Raw genomic sequence first — 17981 nt, 5'->3', positions numbered from 1 at the left:
GTCAGAGAGATCACAGTCTGTGTCTGGACACGGCTCTAATGATGAATTATCACATCTGTCAGTCAATTTATTAACACTCAACACTCAAACTTTTCTAATATTCACAGACTGTAAATAGAGATTGAAATGTTGAAGTTAAATATCTGAAGTATTAAAATGAAATCATGTAGCATTGACAGCAGCTCACTGGAGATCTTAAATATGATAATAAATGAGAAGATGAGAAATTCTTTCAGAAGAATCAAAGCTCTTGTATGTCAGTAGTATACAGTCGTGAGTGAGGAGCAAGTTTCTGCTCCGATGGCGTGAGGTGTGGCCAGGTGCCAGTCATTATGCTCAGAATAGCAACAGCTAGTGAAAAAGTGTCTTCCCAGCATGCATTGCTCTGCCGGCTCTTCTCCGCCAGCACAAACATGAGCTGAGGGGTGGTATGATGGAGTGAGATGTTTTTTACAGGTGATGGAAGGTTTCCACTGGACACACAAGAACGGCTGATCATATTTCTCCTGCAGATATCTGTGTGAGTGTGTGTGTGAGAGAGTGAGTGCGTGTGCATGTGTGGGTGTTCATGTTTTTATATACCGATGGGGACCTAAACCTGAACGCACACCAACACATGGGGACTCGTGTTACCGTGGGGACCAAAATTGAGGTCCCCACGGGCACAAAAGCTCATAAGTTGTACAGAACAATATTCTTTTTAAATCTAAAAATGCAAAAAAGTTTTCTACGATCTTTAGGTTTAGGGGTAGGGTTAGGGGATAAAATATACAGTTTGTACAGTATAAAAAACATTACGCCTATGGACTGTCCCCACAGAGATAGTAAACCAGACATATGCGTGTGTGTGTGTGTGTTTTGTGGAGGAATTCTGGGTATTTGAGAACCGATGATAGATTCAGTGAAGTTAATGCTGCTTAATCAAACATCACTACATCACGACTGCTCCAACCAGAGCTACACTGACTGAACTCTGCTGTTTGTGTCAAGCCATGAGACAGAAGAATCACTGATGAGACCTCCTTAATGTGTCCGTTATTTCTCCTAGACACCAATAAGATCAAATGGAGAGCAAATAGGAACTTCTGTTTAAGTCTCATGTGTGTCTCAGATATTTCTCCTGAAAACGAGTCAGAAATCTGACAAATGTGTCTGTCAGAGTTTGAGAAGAGATGTCAACAAAGTGTCAAACTGAGCTTAGATTTGTCAAGTCTGCAATCAAAAGTCGATATTATTGAAGATCTCAATATGAACTCAAACATTTCTCAGTGAGAACACACAGCAAATGTTTAGAATCAATCAGAACAAACGATCAAGCACTCTGAACACACTGTGATGGTGATTTGTGCGCTCAGATTTTCTTCTACAACATTAAAAAATGACCAAACTAGAATGTGAGCAGAATGAGGAGAGAAACACACATTCATGAGATGAGCTCTTGTGTGGTTTCAGGTCTGAACGCTCAGGGTTTGACGTTCAGCTGACAGACGGCTGAAGTGGAAGGTGTTTCTGTGAGATGTGTGGCCATAGACCCGAGAGCCCAGAAACAAAACAAACTCTGTGAGAGTCTTATAAAGAGCTCAGTGTAGCGCTCACGACTCTCAGAATTAATGACATTATGCACTGAATCATTCACCAAACACACGCTAAGAGTCTCTTACAAATCCAGTTGACTTCATGTTACTTCTCACAGCTTGCTCTTTTGTAGAGACTGGAATAATCTCAACTTTATTTCTCCTAACGTTAATCATTAACGAGTTCTTCAAATGTGTGGTTTTAATTGTAGTGCCATTCAGTCCTCGGTTTTTATTTTGGATTCAGTCACAGATTTACTGTCAGGTCACAGCAGTCAGAATCAATCGAGGACTAATGAGGACACACACTAACTTAATTAATATAACAAGTGAACAAGATTTGACTTTTGACTGGAGGCTTAAACTATTGACTGTTTGAAATGTAATTATCTTGTTCACTGGAGCATGTTCCTCATCATTCAACAACACAACACAACACACACAGTCACTTTACAACAACTTTTAGATGATTTGTTTTAAAGAAAAGAAAGCCTAAATGACATTGTTTGAAAACATGAAAGATAAATATTTCAGCTTCTCTTTGTAAATCTCTGTCTTTAAGGGCATCTGTACCTCTGGCCAGTGTGTGAAAACACTGAAAATGAAACTAAGCGGAGCAGGTGATCCGTCCTGTCATCTGTCTTCAGTCACTCCAGAGAAAAACACAGACAGAGAATTGAAAGAGAGAGAAAAAACACAAAACAGTAGAAATGAAGTTGAAGAATCGAAACGGTGAAACATTCAGCTCCTCAGAGAAACGTAAAAAAAGACCACACCATCACATCTGTGAATGATGTGTTTTTGAGTGTGTGTTTGTATAGAGTCACTACTAGTGAGAGCGTCTCATTTCACACTACACACTTTTACTGTTTTTATGGTTTGTGGTAGACACTTTAAGACCACAAAACCCAAAGCAGCCGACGACCGCCACATATAATGAAATATTCAGATTGAAGCACTAACTTGTAGTGTGTGTAGAAATGTTTTCAAAAACATGTTGTGGACCACAATTACACACCACAGTGTTTGATCTCTTTATTACTGAAAGACATGAGAAGATAAGTTGATCTAAATTCATTGACAGTCACTTCTGTTTATCTACAACAGCAATCACCTGAGATGAGCATGTTAACATATGGACATGACATCAACCCAAGTCAAAACACACATTTTAATAACACTGCACTGCTTTGGTAAATCATTCTAATATTGATCAAAAACATACATTCAGTATGAATTAACTAAATGGTTTTTAAAGAATGGTTATATGCAGTAAATGTTTAAGTAAAATGAGAAACCAAAGAGACAGCAGCTGTTGTGTGAGAGTTTGTGGCGTTAAACAGCAGGAGAGATTTGTAAACACAAGAATTCAACATCATCAGCCTCCTGCCGTGTCAAAACTCCTACTGAGTAAAGTTTGATTTTAAACAACTAACTCAGAGCAGAAATTAATTCATTTTTAAACTCAAAAACTACAATTTAGAAAATGTGTTTAATGAACATAAAAACATTAGCAGGAGAAACACACAGTTGTGTGCTGAAGAGACAAATGCTCTCACATCTCTCCCCTGTCCTTCTGTCTGAGGAGTTTACAGATGCCAAAAGGTTAATGATGAGTCTGAAGAAACACAAGAGAACCTGCTTTAACATACATGTGTGTAGTAAAACACAGCTGCTCAATCACTTGTATCCCACCCACCTTGTCTCAGAGGTAGGTGGGGAGAGGTGTGTGTGTGTGTGTGTGTGTAAGAGAGAGAGAGCGAGTCCACACTGCACACAGAATCAAGTGGAAACAGAGCTGCACTTTTTAATCTCATGTCCAAACTATACACACATCAGAGAAACATTCTTCCCACAGTTAACAAACTTCCACAAAGACTTTATCCAGTTTCAACAAAAGGACAAGATTTCATACATACTGGGAGAAAACTCAGTAAGCTCAAACCTAGCTGCAAGATATGTCAAGTCCTGCCATGACAAAAGAACAGCCAGCACAACACAACAAAACACTGACACAACACACACAAACTGACATTATATGACAGGATCCTGTCACCCTCACTGAGAACTGTCATCAATACTTTGCTCTTTTTCTGTTTATATTGATATGTATATATAGATACTTTATACTTTTATTTTATTTTTATCTTAATCTGTATTTGCGCAGAATGTTTATATTTAATTTTCGGCAATGTAAAAATTTGTAAAAAGAGTGTGTGTTCAGCACTGCCTTAGCTTTTAAAAACGTCTCTCTCTCACACACACACACACACACACACACGCACACGTTCTGTCCGCAGCCACACGGCCTCCTCACACTCTTCCAGTGCAAACACACATTTCCAATGGATCCATTGACTCAATTCTTACTTTCGGCCATAGAAACCTACAGCACAAGAACAAAGTAAAAATCTATATCAGTATGTTTGGATGCAGGAGTTACATCATTCACTTTTATACATTCAGACAATATTTTCACTGTAATGTTAAAGGTGAATCAGGTTCAGTGGTTAAATAAATTCAATGGCGCCACCTAGAGGCAGTGACAATACCGTAAAAAAATAAACGCCAGAAAACCCAAAACAACTAAATCTGTCTAAAAGACACAAACACAGAATACTGTATGTGTGTCTTAAACAAAAACCTAATGCATCGTGAACACGACTTTATTTCCAGGGGGATATTCCAGAAAGCAGGGTTAACTTCAGCTAAACCCTGAACTCTGGGTTGGTTAACCCAAACCTTGCTTACTCGGAGTATGTCGGTTCCAGAACACGTTTGTGTAACGTTAATCAACCTCCCGCAAGTTACTCAGAGTTAACGCGCGCTCACGGGAAAAACATGAAGACAATGGATCACAGATTTCACCTTTTTTTTTACCGAAGACTGTACAAAGTGCGGGATTAACCGAGGTAGTGGTTTAAAATGTTAGGCCCAGTCACATGTCTAATGTATCATGTAGCCTAATATATATCCCTTTCAAATACACATACATTTTCTTTTTTGTTTGTTTCTTTTGACTTTGTTTGCTTAAAGGCCATGGCTTTCCAAATGTTAAATGAGGTGTAAAAGGCCTATCTTGAAAGACCAATAACAAATTGTAATTTCAAGAAAGGCCTTTTAATATCGTAGGAGGCTGAGGATCAGAAAAAACGTTATTAAGAAATAAAGATAGTGTGAAAACACTTTAGTCTTTTGATGTAATTTATGATGTATCCGAATTAAAGTGATAAAGGGATGTTAAATCTGTAAACACTATGTTATACACTATGCCATAGGTGTATAATTAAACTTATCCTGGGAATCAATCAGCTCTGAGAAAAGTGACGTTTATCTGAGGCAGTGAAGCCACTCCCCATGTATCTCTCGTTCCAAATTAAAGTGATAAAATGTTACAGAGAAAACCTTTTGCTGCTAAGTGTTCATTTGTATTGTATATTTATATTTATCGATTATAATTCAAAACACATTCATATCAGTATTATATGACTTGATAATCAATATTAATATTAATAAATGAAGAGTTTGCTTTCAAAATGAGTTAACTCCGTTTTAGAAAAAATTCAAACATCTTGTTTTTTATTATGTTATCATGTTTTTATTGCGTTAGTTAAGCTGTATTTCTTGAGTTATTAAGGCTTAAATCAAAACAAACCAATTGCAGCTTGAGTGATTTTAATTGGAATGCACAATAAAAATAGAAAATTTCACAATAGAAAATTTAAAAAATGGAGTTATCTCATTTTGGAACAAAACTCTTATTTATTAATTTATATTAAACATAGCATTTAAATTAATGTAACTAAGTTATATTCTTATAAAAACAAACTTGAATATATAAAGCATTTTAAAGTAATGACGCATACATATTATCTTTTGATCTTATTGTAAACCTATATAAATAGTTAAATTCAATTTATTCTGGATTGATATAGTCAGTAGCTGCCTTCTCAAACTTTCACTGCAGCAGTGTTTATTCCTGCCCTGCAAATGTGTTTCAATTCATGATATTTTTTCATAATGATCTCTTCATCTTAAACAGAAAAGTCAAATTGATGATGCTTTCCATGTTCCGTGTGATCGGCTGTTTGCCGCACAAACTCAAACCTAAATTGACAGAGAACGTTTAAAGCGTTGTGCTACAGCTGAACCGGATCTAAACCAGGTTGGGTTTGTCTGGTTTTGTCAACTCAAAACTTACTCTGCAACTCAGTGTTTGTTCACCTCGCTTCGTGATACAGGCCACAGGTCTAGATGTGCATAAATACATGTAATATTCCTACAACACGCACGCACGCTTAGTTGAAAAGTACGAGTAACGTTATACACAAAAAGGAAATTTCGACTGTTTAAACAATCCTCATAAAAACATGTTTCAAAGCAATCGACACCGATTAAGTGTTGTGTACCTGCACGCCGTTAACGAGTTGAGCTCATGCGTCCGTTCTCGGTTAGCTGACGTTGCTAGGTAACTACTACTTCATCTTCTGTGGATTTATTTGCGGGTTGCAAACAAACTGTAAAGGTGCATACCGCCACCTACTGTGCTGGAGTGTGACGAAGTTGAGACCTAAGATTTCTATATTCTGTTTTCAGACCACTATTCCTCAAGCACGTAATTAAGGCTAACTACTCAACCCGATTCTACTCCTGTCTTTAAAATATTTAATAAAGTAGATCCTGTAATAAAGTAAATGCTGCTTGGTAACTTCCGCTCAGTTTACCTCATTTATATTCACCGCCCTCTTTTAAACCAATCGCATAAGCCCAACAGACGAATACTACGTTGCGTCATTAATATTAACGAGCCCAACCTCCGCCGTAGAAGCGGACGGTGCGTGACGTCACCACGGGCGTACGCGAAGCGAGCGATTGAAGCGCGCGTGCGGAGCGTCTTTCTGCAGCAACAGCAACAGAGACTGAAGGTCAGAGAGGCAGACACAGACAGACAGTGACAGACAACAGGTAAATAAGGCGATTTTAAATTATGACATTTATTCTGATGATTGTGTGTGTGTGTGTTCGGAACCGTCCCGTTATCACAAGGATGCTGAACAGGATCGGGGATGTGATGTGAATGTTGTTTTTCTTTCTTTATTCATGTCATGTCAGGTGTAAATATTTAGACAAATATCCGATGCTTGATATCAGATTGATACAGGGATTGATGTATCTCCTCCATGCACACTGTCCAGTGCTCCCTCATAAGCACTCATCAGATAGACAGCAGCATTGATGCTCTATATTTATCCAGATTAAGCAGGTTTTGCTCATCTGGGTCACTTCAGCCTGTGGATTTATATTATTACCGAGGGTCACGTGATCTCTGTGTCTGTGAATAAATGTCATTCAGTGCGCGTGTGCGTGCGGACTTGGTTTTTATATGTTAGTGGGGACCTAAACCTGAATGCACACCAACTCATGGGGACCCGTGTCACTGTGGGGTCCAAAATTGAGGTCCCCACGGGCACAAAAGCTTATAAATTGTACAGAACGATAATTTTTGAAAATCTAAAAATGCAAAAGGTTTTCTACGATCTTTAGGTTTAGCGGTAGGGTTAGGGGATAAAATATACAGTTTGTACAGTATACAACTCATTACGCCTATGGACTGTTCCCACGGAGATAATAAAACATACCTGTGTGCGTGTGTGAAGACACAGAAACTGCAGATTATAATTCGTCATGTGTTTCACATCTTCTGTGTTTCTGTATTTATATCATCACAGGGTTCAAGATTAGCAGATATAACCTGAATATTATAAACATCCTCAGTGTGTCTTGTTAAATGTGATATGAGAAATGTTTAATGTGACTGTGTGATCATGATAATGTACCGATGAAAGTCACAGCAGGAGGGTGAGAATCATGAAGGTGTCAACACACGATGACCTGCGGCTGTATGACGTGCTTTTTATTCATCCTGTGAAATTAGACACTGTGATGTGATTTCAGTGTAAAATGAATTTAAGCGTGTTAGTAAATCTGTAACACACACGCACACTCAGTCTGATTATGCCGGGACATTCACACCGGTCATGTGCTGTAGTTTTGTTTCCTTGAACAACCTCTGAATGTCTCAGATCAGAGTGTGTGCAGTTATAAAGAGGATTGTTTTGTTTTGTTTTCCTTTGAACTTTTCTTTTCATTTTGTGATATCTCAACATTCACGTGTTTCTACTGATTTATGCGAGATGAGGCGGACGTCCGTATGATTGTCATTAGTAAAGACCCCCGCAGGGTCTCGCCGCACAACTCCATCGAGTCTATTGTTCCTTAAGTTTTTCCCTCGCTGTGGGAAACTTTAGACGTTGTTGTTGTACTTCAGTTCTTTGGGCCTTTAAACACACAGAGACCTTCAAAGTGTCTTCAGAAAGTGTCAACAGTTCTTTCCTTCCGTTCACTCCTGCTTCATTCTTTAAAGACACACTCACCTTTCACCCAAAATGAAGAAAGAGTCTGCGTACAGGAGGAATTATCAACACACCGGCGGATCGATCAACATCACGTCCCTTTGAAAACTCATGAGATCTTTTATACGTTGACTTTCTTTTTTTAGGTGGGTTCAGCTCCCGTGTTACTGTACTTCCTGTTGAAACAGGAAGTTGTTGTGGGGCATACAGTATCAACGGGTGTGTCTCTGTTTAAATAGACTGCAGCTTAATTTGCGACGAATTCTCACACGATCACACCTGAAAAGTCAGAAGCGATGCAAACACTTATCACTGAAATATCTAAACACTAAAGTCACTGATGCTCGAACGTCTTCAGTCTGATTACTGAGGATTTATCAAACAAAACTCTTCACAGGTGAGTGTTTTATGGATGTGATAATGCCCTCTGTCCACTGCAGAGAGCCACAAATCATGATTCATGCTCTAAAGACAACAGAGAACACCATCTCATTAAATATTCATGAGACACAGTCTTAAAGACACAGACACACTGTTCAAACTCATTCTGTCGTGATGAAGTACAGCATGTGTCCTATACAGTCAGCTTGACCTAGACGTCACCCGGCTGGTCTTCAGTGTGTGCGTGTGTGTGTGCATGTGGGAAGGGTAAACCCTACGGTATGAGGACAAAATGTCCCCACAAAGATGGCAATATCCAAAATCCTTGTCCTTGTGGGCACATTTTTTTGTGGAGGAAACAAGCTTATAAATCATACAGAATTAACTGTTTTGAAAATCTAAAAGAGCAGACAGTTTTGTGTGATTGTTAGGTTTAGGGGTAGAGAATATGATATACAGTTTGTACAGTATAAAAACCATTGCGTCTATGGGATGTCCCCATAAAACATGGAAACCCAACATGTGTGTGCATTCAGTTCATGTAACAGCTGTATATATACAACAGTAGAAGTGTGTAAAGTGAGGTAAACGTGTGTGACCTCACACACAAACACATGCAGAGTTTCAGGTAAAAGTGTCACCTGACGCTCACGTTGATGAAGTGTAGACGTCATGAGCTGGAACAGGCCGGTTTAAACAGGACGTGTGATTGGTTAATGTGAGTGAATGAGAATGAGGAGTGTGTCATTTGTGTCGTGTGTTTGACTGATGGTGCAGGACAAATGAAAGAAATGTGTGCGTCTCCTCACGCTTTCATACAGAATCACATGACTCATCGGAAATATGACGTCAATCACTTCACAATGACTTTGAAGAAAGGTTGTGTGGATTTCAAGCATGTAAAAGCTTACACATGATTTTGTTTTGTTTAGTATCACATAACCTCTCTGCGTGTGCGTGTTTTGAGTGTATCTGGAGTGTTTGTCTCGAGAAGTGAAATATCATATGATAAGAATCACCGGGAGTGTGTTTGGTTTGTAAACACTGGATGGATTTCGTTACACCTGTAGCCACACACATATTTCCATGAACTGAAGCAGCAGGGGAATGAGAGGCAGGGTTTTGTGTGTCAGTCACATGTTCAGATGTGTGATCTCTTCAGTTCTTGTAGAATGACAGGACACACACACACACACACACGTTTATAAAGTTGTTTTGTGCGTTTCAGTGATATTCAGGGTTTGACATGCCTCCCCCCGTTGGACCACCAGCCGTTCCGCCTCCAGACGGTGGGTGGGGTTGGGCCGTGGTGGGCGGGGCCTTCATCTCTATCGGATTCTCCTACGCTTTCCCGAAGGCTACCACTGTGTTCTTCAAAGACATCCAGAGAATCTTCGATGCGTCGTACAGTCAGGTGGCGTGGATCTCGTCCATCATGCTGGCCGTCATGTACGCTGGAGGTACAAACTCAAGGGTTCACTCCGTGTTTTTGTGGAGGGCTTCATGTAATATTCAGCGTAACACAGTGAGCAGGTGCACAAACTGCTTTAATTCAATTCATTACTGCACAGATTGACTTCTCTGTTTAACATTAAACACCTGTTTTAATCTCACACAACTGATCATCAAATATTCATTTACAGCTGGTGACTTTCACAAGCACACATCAATTTGAACAACACGATCAGATTAATCACAGACACTTTAACATCAAATATAGAGACAAAAACACATTCCACTAATAATTTATTGTAAAGATATTTTAAAAGTACAATGACTTTATAAGCCAGGCAAAACAATGATCTTAAAGTGATAGTTCACCCAAAAATGAAACCTTTACTCACTCTCAGGTTTCCAAAACTGTAGGAGTTTCTTTGTTTGGTTGCACACAAAGGAAGATATTTGGAAGAATATCAGTACCCAAACAGCTCTCATCCCCCATTTACTGAAATAGTATTTCTTTTCCCCACTATGGCAGTAAATGGGGGATGAGATCTGTTTGATTACTGACATTCTTCCAAATATCTTCCTTTGTGTTCAGCAGAACAAAGAAGTTTATACAGGTTTGGAACAACCTGAGGGTGAGTAAATGATGAGAGAATTTTCATTTTGGGGGCGAACTGTCCCTTTAATGATTGTAAGCATGTGAAATGTAAATCTATATAATGTTTGTGTTTTGCGTAGGTCCTATCAGCAGTATTCTGGTGAACACATACGGCTGTCGTCCCATCATGATTCTGGGTGGTTTTTTGTGTGCTCTGGGTATGATCAGCGCTTCATTCTGTAATAATGTCCTGCAGCTTTATATCTGTATTGGAGTGATAGGAGGTGAGTGTCATGATTCTTCACACACACGTTCACGTTTTCACACTGAATGTTAATAGTGACGGACGCTCGCGTCTCATTTCAAAGGTTTCGGTCTGGCCTTCAACCTTCAGCCGGCGTTAACAATGATCGGAAAATACTTCTACAAGAAACGACCCATCGCCAACGGTTTTGCCATGGCCGGAAGTCCGGTGTTCCTCTGCACCCTCGCTCCGCTCAACCAGTATCTCATCAATGAGTTTGGATGGAGGGGCAGTTTTCTCATTCTCGGCGGTCTTCTGCTCAACTGCTGCGTGGCCGGATCCCTCATGAGACCCCTGAAAGCCCCTCCGAACCAAACCAAGGCGCTTGAGGAGAAACCCGTGGCCTCCAAGACAGAGAAGAGCACGGCCTGGCAGACCATCAACAAATATCTGGACCTGTCGCTCTTCAAGCACCGCGGCTTCCTCATCTACCTGTCGGGGAACGTCATCATGTTCCTCGGGTTCTTTGCGCCCATCGTCTTCCTGTCCCCCTACGCCAGAGACAACGGGGTGGACGAGTATCGGGCGGCCTTTCTTCTGTCCATCCTGGCCTTCGTGGACATGTTCGCTCGGCCGTCTATGGGACTGCTGGCTAACTCGCGCTGGGTCCGGCCCAGGATTCAGTACTTCTTCAGTTTCGCCGTGTTGTATAACGGTGTGTGTCACCTCCTGTGCCCGCTGGCAGAGACGTACACCGGGATGGTGGTGTACGCCATCTTCTTCGGCTTGGCGTTCGGTATGGTGAGCGCGGTTCTGTTCGAGACGCTGATGGATCTGGTGGGGGCTCAGAGGTTCTCCAGCGCCGTGGGTCTCACCACTATCGTCGAGTGCTGTCCGGTGCTCATCGGTCCACCTCTGGCAGGTAGGAGTTATTCTTCTTTTCAATGATTTTATCCCTCGAAGACGTGAAGAATGCTAACACAAAATCGCCTGCAGGGAAGTTAGTGGACGTCACCAAGAACTACAAGTACATGTATCTGTGCTGTGGATCTGTGGTGGTGTTGGCCAGCGTCTGGCTCTTCATCGGTAACTTCATCAACTACAGACTGCTAGAGCGTGAACACAAGCAAAACCAGACGTCTGAGCGGCGGGAGAATCAGGAGCAGACGAACGCAGACGCTGAAGCATCACAGCAGCTCTGTGAGGATCAGGACGGTGTTGTACAGCGAGAAACAAACATTTAAACTCTCGTGAGGTCTTTAACACACTGCCAAAACACATCATAAAGTGTGAGTGTTAGAAAGACGTTACTCCAGTGTTACACATCATAACATGTCTTGATAAACACGCGTGTCACGGCCACTAAACAAGCACACTTGATATCTTCATGTCATAGGATCTGATAAGAAGTAGATGTCTGTGAATCAGATGCTCTGAACGTAAATGATTTCTCGTGGGCATTATGAATGGGATTCTTTGAGGATTAACCAAATCTACAAGCATGAAGCAATATCGTTTCAATCTTCTGTGCTCAGGGGAAATATTCCGGGTTGCTTTTCTGCTTTTCGGGAATTGAAATATTCCACGAGCGGGAGAAATGCTGATGATCTCTTGTAAACATACAGGTGTTTTTTGGCTTTATATTTATAAAAGAGTGACACGATGACGCTCTTTAACATATTGCCTTAAATATAGATATGATCTAACAGTCTAATATAAAGGGTGTATATAGAGACTATATTTAACATATTCACTAATGTAGATGTATAGTAAACAGCTAGAGACTAATGAATATAAATTTGATGAATTCATTTGTTGTTTTTATATCTTTCAGAACTGCGGTTATATTCTCTATTACAGTACACAACATCTGATAGTATTAACAATTCAATACACAAATGTTACACTAGTGTTTTTACTTGATTTAAGAGACTGAAATGAAAGCTTTAGTTGTTGTATTCTTTTGCGCACCGGGGCTGTTATCATACAGATATTATATTTAATGTCATACATATGCATATATGAATAATGCTGCAATGATGATAGGGTGCATGTATGTAACTAACATTCATATTAACTGTCACCTGATTATACACTTATTTATTCAATGATGATGTCATGTGTGATGATGTCACACTGCCCCCTACAGACTAAACATACACACACACACATTCCTTTTTTATTATGTTTATTTTGTTATCAAACTAAATTGACCATTTAAATGCACTTTAATGAAACGCTGTATTACAGTCTGTCTATGCTGTGATATATATTTTTATTTTCATGTAGGTCTATTTTTGGTGAATTTACTTTTGAAATTAAACCACATTATGTTTTAAAGATGAGAAATGCCTCGAAATACATGTGTGTATAAATATGTCAGATGATCAGAGATGATGTGAATATGATGATGATCTACTGTATTTCACCGTCTAAATGACATAAATCTGCATTTGTCTAGAAAAAAAAATGTTTTATCTCTTGACAAACAGCATCACTGGATGATGAATATTAAAACATAAACTAAAGCTTCACAATCCTCAGGTTTGTTTCCATGTGTGTTGGTATGACTGCTGGATGATGAGTGATATATATACTGTATATATATATATATATATACACGTTTATTTATTTTTATTTAGCCTTGTTGTGCAAGCTCTCTGGAGCTTGTGCAGAGGCAGCAGCTTTTGTCAGAGGGGAACTGGAATCCCCTGGTCGGGCCTGGGTTCTCCTGAGGTTTTTTTTCTCGATTAGAGTTTTGGGTTCCTCGCCACCATTTGCATACTGTTCTTTTGCACTATTTGCCTGGCCGGGGGGGGCTGCTTTAGAATTTTAAAGTTTTACTTAATTAATATTGCATATAGGAATTTATAGTCTGTTATATTTGACCTGTGCTTCTCTCTCCTTTATCTTAAATGTTTGCTCTCACTGTGTGTGCGTACTTGTTTGTGTACGTGTGTGCGTCCGTGTGTGTGTGTCTATGTCTATGTCTATGTGTGTTAGTACGTGTGCATATTGTGTGTGTGGAGTGTTTTGTATGTGGGTATGTCTGTCTTCTGTGTTTTCACCTTTTTCTTGTTTTTACAGGTACAACTTTAATTGTTTTGCTTATAGTCAATATGTCTCATGTACAGCTGCTTTGTAACAATGAAAATTGTAAAAAGCGCTATATAAATAAAGTTGAGTTGATATAGGCAAGGCAAGTTTATTTATATAGCACATTTCATACACAAGGGCAATTCAAAGTGCTTTACATAAAACGATTGACAAAGAGAAATAAGACGTATCTTTAAAATGCAAATGATTTAAGATCACAAATACAACTTTAGGTTTTAAGAAACAATAAAACAGTAAAAAAATGTGAGTGTGTATATAAAAAGAATAAGAACAAAAGAAAAAGAAATTAGAAACAGAAGTGCAGTTGATGTAAACCAGCACAGTGCTCGGGTTGTAAATGCACAGCTAAACAAGTGTGTTTTTAATCTGGATTTATAAGTAGCTACTGTTGGTGAACGTCTGATGTCTTTAGCGAAGCAGATTCCAGCTACGGGTGGCATAATGGCTAAACGCTGACTCGCCTTGTTTTGAGTGAACCCTTGATTTTTTGGTTCTGGTCAGAATCCTTGCAGCACCGTTCTGTATGAGCTGCAGCTGTCTGATGGTCTTTAAATATAAATATAAGTAAACTATAACACTCATAAAAGTCTTTATTGACTGGTGTGTGCTATACACCAGCAGATCATGCGAGTCCTAGTGGAGGATGAGATTTGGAAAATTAATTAAAACCCCTGAAGATTGTTGTATAAATGTGAAATCAGGTCTATAAAGAGCTCTCGTCCATGTGATGCTCTGAGAGTTTCAGATATCTCACTGCCCTGAGCTAAAAACTGCTGTGTGGTGTCTCACATTAACCTCAGTTATTTCTCCACAGCAATCACTGCCATGTTACTGTTTAACCTTCATCTAGCAGGAGACTTTATGAGCCTGAGGCGCGCGCAGTTGTGTTTATCACAGTTCTGCCTGCAGCGTTTGAAATGTGAAATGAATTTAACACACATGCAGAGTTTCATTACAGCATCTGTGACATTATTAACAGTTTAACACCTTGTGAAAATCACCTCACAATCATTATCAGTAAGATTCAGATTTCTGAAAATAAATGATTTCATTGAAATCCAAACATTTTCTCAAATGAAATATTCATACATTTGTGCTTTGACACTCAGTATTAATGTTGTTCCTCTGAGTGACCGGCAGGAGGCGCCGTTCAGCTTCAAAACTTCATGAAAGTATTAAACTCAATTCTGCTGTTTGACAGTTAAAAGCTTGTTGTGCTGTACGACATGAACACTAGAAAGTGTACATTATTTCTTACCTGTCACATGTGAACCCGTCAGCATCTTCAGGAACTCGATCTTTCTTCATCTCTGCTCTCCTTCCTCTAGGAGTTATCATGTTTCTCATAGAAATGTCATATATCCATCTATAAAAACAAACGTGTTTGAATGTAACTTGGTGTAATCCCGCTTCAGATTGCAAAGCATGAGCAGACATAACTATCGTTAGACACTTGTAAACACTGTAGACATTAAATGCATTGATGCAGGCAAGCAAAAAATTTAAAAATCACAAAAAAATAAAGAAAATACCTTTAATTAGCTTCACGTGACGTTTGATGAGAAGTAATCTTTGAGTTCACCGCCTCCAGCCGGTGTCACGTGCATTACAGAAGTGGCACGCACTGAATTCTGAAAGTTTAGTATTTACTTTAACAGTCCATCTTTCGGGAGTATGTTGTTGTATGTGTATGTTGAATTTGCTGTGTGACGTCACAGCTGGACGGACGGGTCAGACACAGAGCACGTCACCGCGGGTTGCCAAATCTCCACAGGGCACGACGCTGTCTGATCTCACACTCAATGTTTACAGATGCAGAAAAACATTGACTGAGAGGAGAGACAGCGGGAGAGAAATTGACACATACTGGATGGATTTCAATTTATGTTTGTTTATGTCTGTATTTGATGCATTCAGAATTGAGGGTTTTCATCTGTCAAGCTGTTCTTTAACATGCATCTTGTTTTTCTTTCCTAATAAAAAGAACGTAAGAGCACATGAAGTGAAAATAAAAACATGCGTGCGTTGATGCTCTAATGGTTTGTTGTTTAAAGAAACACAATGGCAGTGAATCTAGAATGCAGAATAATGAAATTGAGACATTAGATGCTTAGTTGTTTTACAACATATGAACAATCACAAATGTAATTTTATTACAAACATGTAAAAATAATAAATCACGTGTGTTGTGTTCAGGTGAGACAGAGATGTTGTCGTTCTTCTGGAGGACACGCTGGTGAAAGTCTCAGTCAAGGTGGATTCTGATGAGAAATTAATGGAGAAAACATTGAGCGCTCCTGTAATGCGTCTGAAGGTTGTTTTCTTACACGTTCATCATGTAAATCACAACAGCTTTGCACTTTTTAATACTGCTGACACAAAAAATCCATAAAGCAGAGTATTACTGGCAAACTTTCATGATGTGATGACAGATTGAGATGTCTCTAATGATATTCATAGAGCTCTCTATGACACTATGAATCAATCAGTATATTTATGTTGTAAATGTTACCTGTGTGCTTAGCAAACATCTTTCAGCTTTATTTCTCTCACGTCTGGAAGCCCTAAATGATAACATCTCTAAATTTCAAATAGTTTAATACTTTAACCAAACAAATATGTATAGTATGTGATTAAACCTCAATGTATGAGAATTGTTTTTCTTAAATTATTTGTGCATCATCATTTTTAACCCAAGTTTTTGTTTCATATCTAAAGAGCTGTCATTTTCATCGCATCTTCTGTGTGTGTGTGTGTGTGCGTGCGTGCGTGTGTGTGTGTGTGCGTGCGTGCGTGCGTGCGTGCGTGCGTGTGTGTGTGTGTGTGTGTGTGTGTGTGTGTGCGTGCGTGTGTGTGTGTGTGTGAGAGAGATCTCATGTTGCTCGCTAACACTCAAACACAAGATGAATGTGTGAGAGACACAGATGAGAGACACCGATAGACCATCACGAAACCTCTCAGAGAAACCAGAGCAACACAAAATTATCTAAACATCGTGTTACACACAACAGCAGAGAGAGAAAAATAATCATTTTAATCTCAGGTGGTATTGTTATTTTACTGTCACAACTTCATCTTGTTTATTAATGTTCTTCCAAATATTTCCTTGGTTTGTAATATTGTTGCTTGTATTGACTTTATTTGGCGTGTAAGGTAAATATTATTTTCTTTTCTTATATATTTGTTCAGTAAGAGTGAAGCAAAGAAAGACAGGAGCCCATCAGAGGTTCAGTTTGTAATGCATGTGCTGTAAATATTAGATGAGCTTTAGGTTTTAATGGCTGTTCGGAGATCAGATGTTATCCAGGACCTTTAATTCTCCTGCTATACAAACATTATAAACGATGTGTGTGAGCTCATTCATGACCTCCACTCCACAAATGGACACAGAGCATGTTCAAATATCTGATAACCTACTGCAAATCTGTCTGAAGTATACATGTATTTTTAATCAGATTTAATTCTGATCAATAATAAACACACATTCATGTCTGTAACCTCACATCATCATATAAATATCAAATTCATACATTTCTAGTTCTAGACAGATTTCAACAAATCTCAGACAGATCTGAAGCAGAACAGAAGTGTACGATAGTTAGCAGAGACCTTTTCTATTCTCAGACTGAATCTGAGGTAACATCAAGCTGAATGAATTTCAAGGTCTCATTAAAATGCATCTCATTTCAGACTCTCTGACGGCCATTAATCAAATATTACACTCCATCCACATCCATCTATAATGAAGAGTCTGGAATAAATGATCGCAGTCCAGCAGTTCACATCAACCACATTGTGCCTTAAAAATCATTCACAGTCAAATCAGACTATAAAATGTATTTTATTTCAGGTTTAGGACTAAAGACAAAATAAAGACACAGTTAGGATAAGTGTGTGTGTGCTCAGTGTAATATCATCACATCAAACCTGTGACAGACAGACAGACGCTTGACTGACAGCTCATGGGTTTGTGATGTAAGTGCATCTTCTTGAAAGTCTAGAAGTTTAAAGGAAGAGCGAGAGTGCAGATCATGGTTTTAACGTCACTTGAGAGAGAAATTTAGAGAAGAGTGAGACGGTGAAATCTGACTCTGTGTTCAGACAGAGAGAGAGAGAGAGAGAGCGAGAGAGAGAGAGACAGAGAGAGAGAGAGAGAGAGAGAGAGAGAGAGAGAGAGAGAGAGAGAGAGAGAGAGAGAGAGAGAGAGA

The 17981-nt window shown here is 39.2% G+C and overlaps 1 protein-coding gene and 1 long non-coding RNA gene across 3 annotated transcripts; one reads left to right on the top strand and one right to left on the bottom strand.

Annotated features, from left to right (window-relative positions):
- Positions 1-2658: 2658 nt before the first annotated feature.
- Positions 2659-6207, bottom strand: LOC130548137 (uncharacterized). The gene is made up of 3 exons (XR_008961984.1): positions 5984-6207; positions 3274-3960; positions 2659-3192 (listed from the first exon to the last, which is right to left on the bottom strand). It is a non-coding gene; the product is annotated as an uncharacterized LOC130548137 (long non-coding RNA).
- A 217-nt stretch (positions 6208-6424) lies between these two features.
- On the top strand, positions 6425-13214 carry zgc:165507 (uncharacterized protein LOC561188 homolog). Of its 2 annotated transcripts, XM_057324866.1 has the most exons (5): positions 6425-6539; positions 9597-9828; positions 10553-10696; positions 10781-11578; positions 11653-13214. In XM_057324866.1, exons 2-5 carry the CDS (start codon positions 9615-9617, stop codon positions 11898-11900), a joined length of 1404 nt encoding a protein of 467 aa, XP_057180849.1. In that variant the 5' UTR covers positions 6425-6539; positions 9597-9614; the 3' UTR covers positions 11901-13214. The 2 variants fall into 2 exon arrangements, with proteins under 2 accessions (XP_057180849.1, XP_057180850.1); XM_057324867.1 differs by lacking the exon at positions 6425-6539 and having other exon boundaries at positions 9787-9901.
- The last annotated feature ends 4767 nt before the right edge of the window (positions 13215-17981 follow it).

Source organism: Triplophysa rosa, linkage group LG24 (assembly GCF_024868665.1).
Source record: "Triplophysa rosa linkage group LG24, Trosa_1v2, whole genome shotgun sequence".
Classification (NCBI taxonomy): domain Eukaryota; kingdom Metazoa; phylum Chordata; class Actinopteri; order Cypriniformes; family Nemacheilidae; genus Triplophysa; species Triplophysa rosa.
This window is presented reverse-complemented; position numbering and strand designations above follow the sequence as displayed.

Excerpts from the sequence above, each read along its gene's own strand:
- zgc:165507 (XM_057324866.1), top strand. The coding sequence starts at position 9,615 with ATGCCTCCCCCCGTTGGACCACCAGCCGTTCCGCCTCCAGACGGTGGG. Across the intron at positions 9,829-10,552 it reads GGCCGTCATGTACGCTGGAG|GTCCTATCAGCAGTATTCTG; the intron begins GTACAAACTCAA and ends TGTTTTGCGTAG. Across the intron at positions 11,579-11,652 it reads CATCGGTCCACCTCTGGCAG|GGAAGTTAGTGGACGTCACC; the intron begins GTAGGAGTTATT and ends AATCGCCTGCAG.